General features: G+C 49.3%; 1 protein-coding gene across 3 annotated transcripts in view; it reads right to left on the reverse strand.

Moving 5' to 3' along the window:
• Positions 1-3,455, reverse strand: part of MACROD2 (mono-ADP ribosylhydrolase 2) — an 850,453-nt gene extending 846,998 nt beyond the window's left edge. For all 3 annotated transcript variants that reach the window (XM_059467312.1, XM_059467311.1, XM_059467310.1), the window contains exon 1: positions 3,270-3,455. In XM_059467312.1, the coding sequence (XP_059323295.1) occupies positions 3,270-3,315 (46 nt within the window). In that variant the 5' untranslated portion in view covers positions 3,316-3,455. The remainder of the gene's footprint in view (positions 1-3,269) is intronic.
• Positions 3,456-6,000: the final 2,545 nt, after the last annotated feature.

A 6,000-nucleotide genomic window follows, 5' to 3' on the forward strand; every position in this document is an offset into this window, starting at 1 on the left:
ACCACACTAAAATACATATGGACAGTTGTTTTTGTTTTCTACTGAGAATGTCACCAACTCTTTTTTCAGATGTTTAGTGAAAAGTAAAGCCTCAAACATAGCACAAGTACGACAGCAACTGCCAACTTCACTCTTCTTCAGACCCTGCTATAAATGCACTTTTACAGAAAAAAAAGCCATCCCAATGATCCAAAACTGCAAGCAACCCCAGCACTTCAGCTCATTTTTGTAGTCACATCCTCTTTTCCCTCCCTACCTCATCAAGCTTAGTATTAGTTCAGCACAAGATGAAGAACTTTTTCCGTCCCAAAAAAGAGGGAAAAAGAAAAAGATGACTAGAGAACATCATGACACCCATACTCTACTCAAATGTCTCAGTCTGTTTTTACCAGTAGCACTGTGTTACTTTAACCACACTAACAGTTTTTCTTGACATATTAATCAGTAATAAATGCTCTTCAACGACTGGAGAACTTTTAGGGGTGTGAGGAAAGGCTAGACCTACATTATTTGCATTTTACATAAAGGACTAGGCAGACATAACAAGAACATCTTCATCCCAAGTAGAAGCAGCAAAAGATGAACATGGAAACTGCTTCTCAGATCAAACCTTTAAAAAAACAAGAAAGAAAATCACTGGGGTCTGGTCTGGGGTTCTTTTGTCTTTCTTCAAAATAAAGTTTCCTAATTATGTAGGCTGCAGTCAGCACAGTCTAATAAGGCAAGTTCTGAACACAGCCTTCCTTAACAAAATAAGTTCATTGTGGTATTTTTTGACAGTATTACTGATTTCTTCAGTTGACAAAAACATTTCTCTCTCCTTATTCAGCCTGGTACCTCAGTGGGATATTTACACCTGCCATGAGAACTGACTGATGAGGGTCACCACTCTGCACAGCTGGGTATCCATCCCAAGCTCCAGGGACAGGAAACTCCAAGTATGTGAGTGACCTGCACACTGGAATTCCTCCAGATGGGCAGACCTGAGAGAGCATGTCAGTTTTGAGGGACTGACAAACAGAGCCAGTCTAGGTGTCCTTTGCTGAAGAGGTGACAAAGCCACTCCTGTGCCTTCAAAACACAAGTTTTTCTCTGTAGGAAGGTTTTACAAAAGTTTGCTGTTGTGAGTCAGCAGCAAGAACTTAAATTGAGTCCTACAAACCTCCCAGAGGATGCTCCCAACAGCCTTCACTGCAAGCACAGCTTTCTGCCTGTGGCACAAACTTGGGAAGTCTGCAGGCAGCCCAGTCCTGTGTCTGAGGCTCTGAAATCACCTCCACTCCTGGCTCCTGCTCAGTTTCTGCTGTCCTCATGGAAGATCTCCCCTGAGAGGACATGGACCAAGCCTTAATTACCAAGAAAGTAATTAAGAAAAGCAAGGGTACTGTCAGTGGGTTTGAACTCAAATTTAGCAATCAGTGCTTTTTTTCATTTTAAGAAGTGCTTCAGAATATAAAAGGCTGAGAGCAAGAGCACTCAGAGCTTCATAGGAAGAACAGTGCCAGTGAGCACACCCAGGGGTTCAGGGGTGCTTGTGAAAGGTGAAGGCAGACCTGACAAGATTTGATTTGGGTAAGAAGGAAGGAAGCTGGGCTTCTGTAGTTTTCCTCTCTAGTAAATGAGGTACTTTGTAAGAACAGGGCTAAAAACTGAAGGGCGATGCCAGCAATGAAGAGAGAAGCTTTTTCTGCCCTCCTCACTCAAAGTACTCGGGGCCAACATCAGCATGGTGCTGGAACAGTTACTGGAGCAGAAGACTGGCAAATGCTCTTCATTTTCACTGGGCAAAAAGACAGGGAGCTGTGGCCAGCTAGCACTCAAAAATGCATCCTGGATGGAAAACCTGATTTGCCTTCAGCAACATCCCCATGCTGATGGAGACCACCATCCTCATAAGGGACTGAGACACCCAAAGTGTGCCACAGCAGCTCCAGTTTCCAGACCCTCCTTACTAATGACTGGAGTTCACCTGCCAGGCTATGAATTCACACAGACAGCAACAACTGAAATAGACAAGAGGGAGTAATAATAACATTCACTAGAGCCCACCAGTAACTTTCCCCCATCCGCCCCTTGTATGTTTCAAAGGTGAAACATACAGCATTAAGGGAAAAGCCGGTTGTAATTGACCACACATAAACAATGCTTGAGACAATTTAACTGTACTTTCTTCATTGAAAACAGAAACTTCTGCCAGGTAGAAATGTGTTGCCTCACCTTTACTACAGAAACATGGATTGTAAGATGGTTTGAAAGAAAAAGACTCACTTCATTTGAGAGGAGTTTGACAGGAGTAACTACACAACAGAAAAATAAGTTCATTTCTGTTTTAACAATTTTTCCTCAGAAACGTGCGCTTGAATCCTGTTCGCTGAACTGGTCTTCAGCCCTCTTAGCTTGAAACAGAGTCACAAGGGTGATGGAAGGAAAAAAGAGAACTTCAAACATGACCCTCTCATAGGTATTTCTTCCTCTCCTCATCTATTACTACATTATTTGGAACACACCGGGCAAGAAGCTTTCCTCCTCACAGATATAAACGTCACACTTCCATTCGGTGAATTTTTTTCTTAATTTTTACATTGGTCTTCCCGGGATCAAAGTTCAAATAAAACAATGCACCAAATGCTTGGCCCACAGTTTTCATGCTCTGGAGTTTGGCTTAGGGGCTTTATAAACTGAGAACACATAGGTGGGGGTCCTTAAAATACAAATAAATAGTTGAAAAGATGGGACGCAGGGGTGCTCTGAGACTCCCATACCCAAAACATTTCACCCCGGCTGAACGACGCTAGAATCCAAACTGATTACACCAATGATCCCAACAAACCCGCTTCTCCTCAGAAAACAAACCCACTGAAAGCAGAAAAAGCACGTTTCCAGAGCATGTGCCCAACTTTTCGGCCTGAAACACTCCCACAAGGTGACTTGGGGGCGGGCAGCCCTCCGGAGAGGGCTTGTTTACCGCCCTCCCTCCGCCCCGGGGCTCCGCTCCTCACCGATACGCCGAGGTGTGAGGGGAACATCCCCAATTCCCGCACGGCCGGGCTGCCATGAAGGCTGGCTCGGCCAGGAGAGCCCAGGACGAAGGCAGAGAACACGGAGTTCCCCCTTCCCCACCCCGTCCCCTCAGCCGCGGCCGGCGGCAAGCGCTGCCCGGTGCAGCGGCGGCGGCTCTGGAGGCACCGGGACCACCTCCCTCCCTTCCGGCTCAAGGTGGGCTTAAAGGCGGGAGAAGCGGGCCCGGCCACCGGCAAGGGCGATAATACCTTTCTCCTCCCGCCACAGCTTTTTCCGCTTGTTGCCGGGGTACATGGTGGTGTGGCTGGCGGCGGCTTTGAGCTGCAGGTTCCCCAGGCTCACGAGGGGGTGGAGGAGACGCCGCGCCAGAGCCAGAGCCGAGCGATACCGACGCCCCGCGCCGCCGCTGGTGCCGCTGATCCCGCCGGGTCCGACTCCGGCTCCGCGCCCGCTGCACGGTGCCCGTCAGCCGGGTCACGCCTCGCTCTACCCCGACACCCCCGCAGCGCCCGCCCCGCTCCCCGCCGCCCGTTGGCTCCGGCAGCCGCCGCTCAGCAGCCGCCTCCTCCTCCTCCTCCTCCCGCACCGACCAGGAGGAGCCTGAGCGCGGTGCCGCCGGCCCGGCGGGATCTGGGGGACTGTGTGGTGCGGGGACACGGCGCGGCGGGTGCTTGGGTGCGACACTGTGTGCTCTGCGCGGCGCTGGCGCTCGGAGCCCCCGCGGGGCGGCAGGGAGGGAGGGAGCGGGCGGACACCCCGGTGCCGTCCCGCCCCGCCGCCGCCCCTCGCCCGCCTCCTCCGCCCCTCTGCTTCCGGGTTGCGGCGGTACCGGGCTGTGCCCGGGGCGGCGGGGCTGTTGCCGAGCGACAGCGCCGGGGCCCGGGCCCGAGCCTGGCCCGGCTCGCCCGCTCGCCAGCGCCTCCCGCGGGCCCGCAGCGCCCGTGGAGCGTCCGGGACGCAGGGAACGGCACCGGCCGGTGTCAATACAGGGTTGGAGCTGGAGATGCCGGGCTGAGGGTGCCGGGAGCGGGGCTGAGCTGGTGTGTGCGGAGAAGGGCAAGAGAGCGGGTGTAGGGTGTGCAGCACGAGTGCTGTGAGGAGCAGCTGAGGGAGCTGGGGGTGGTCAGCCTGGAGAAAAGGAGGCTCAGAGGTGGCCTTATCACGCTAGAACTCCCTGAAATGAGGCTGCAGCCATGTGGTCCCATGTAACTATAGTCTTTAGCTGGGCCAGGGAGGTTCAGGTTGGACATAGGGAGGAATTTCTTTGCAGAAATTGTGATTAGATATTGGGATGGGCTTCCCAAAGAGGTGGTGGTGTTATCACCCCTGGAGGTACTTAGGAAAAGACTGGACATGATGCTCAGCGCCTTACTGTAGTTGACAATCTGGTGTTCACTCAAAGGTTGAACTTGATGATCTCGAAGGTCGTTTCCAACCTGATTCTGAGACTCTGTGACTCCTGGGATCCCCACACCACTCGCCCAGCCCTTTGTGAAATTCCCACCTATTGTGAAAATCACTGTGGCTGCAGCAGAGGCCAAGGTCCACCTGGATCCAAGGCTCAAGGAAGGGACCTTGGCCCCTGTGCCACTCAGCCTTCCCTTTAACAAGAGCAATTTTCTCCTTCACACCAACTTCCAGGAACTAAATAAACAAATACAAAAGCTTCCCTACAACTTAGAGACACTCTCAGCTTCACTTGTGCCCCCATGGAGGGAAAGTACCTTCCCTATGCAGTGAATGGATTTAGCCCTGGAGCACAGCAGGTGCTTGACTTGGAGCAGGAGTGATGAGGGGCTGGTGTGACAAAGGACACACCACAGCCTCATTGTGCTTGTTATCTGACACAGCTTCACCTGTTCAGAACAGTTCACAGGGGTACAGAGATGTCCAACTGAAGTTAAACGCAGGACCTACATCCATTCATATGGAAAATGGAATTCCAGGTGATTCATACCAAGAACGTCATGTGTGCAGCCCCTGGTCAAATACTGGCTTTTCTCTTTTGATACACTCTTGTGTGTCAAAGAAAGGTGAGGTACAACTGAGCAACATTTCAGTAGCAACATTTCACTTATTTTCTCATAGTTCCTGCTAAACACAAACGTTAGCATCTCTACTACAGCCATTAATCTTGGTAGAGTTCCTTGCAGTGAAATCGTTAATCTTATCCCACTTGGTGATGCAGAGAAGAACCCAGTTTACCTTTTAATAAATCAGACCAAGTCCTCTTTACAAAGCATATTTGAGCATTCATATTACATCACCTATTGAAGGGCTGTTGTTATCTTTACCTGATTTCTTCACTTTGCCCAGGTGATGTGCCTTGGCAGCCCAAGCACAATTTTCTCATCTTGATAATATAAAAACGAGAGAGAAACCAACAGGTAATTTTTTCTTTTCTTCTTTTTACATCTATTATGTGGAGCAAATATTTGAACGCATATCCTAGATCATTGAATATTTACCAGGCTACTGAATATTCTGGTGTCCTGTGGGATCTGTTCCACATTTTATAAATCAATGTTTATTGGACCAGAAGGGGAGAAAGAGAAAACTTAGCTCTCTTCCTGTAGAGGCCATCTGCATGCATTCTGCAGTTTCATTTGTAAAAGCAGCTACCACAGCCATTAATTTTGGAAAATATCTAAAGCAAGTATGTACATCTATAAAAGGGGAAAAAAAATTAAGCCTGATGTTTACACCAGCACCAAAATGAAAGACAAGATAAAAGGAACAAAAATGGCCTTCAACTTAAAAATAGAAGTGTACAAATGTGACAATTCCAGTAAGAAAATTCTTACTGCATTTTACATTTTTTTCTTCAGGTGCTGGTGATACAACTGATCCCACTGAAGAAGCAATAAATTGTGCCACTGACTGATATGAGCCTGCCCTGTCTTCTTACATTTGTTGATTCTGGAGGCCTGAAGGCAGAGAAACAATCAGCATTATCATACATGGTGGGAAAACTCACCT

Source organism: Ammospiza nelsoni, chromosome 3 (assembly GCF_027579445.1).
Source record: "Ammospiza nelsoni isolate bAmmNel1 chromosome 3, bAmmNel1.pri, whole genome shotgun sequence".
NCBI lineage: Eukaryota > Metazoa > Chordata > Aves > Passeriformes > Passerellidae > Ammospiza > Ammospiza nelsoni.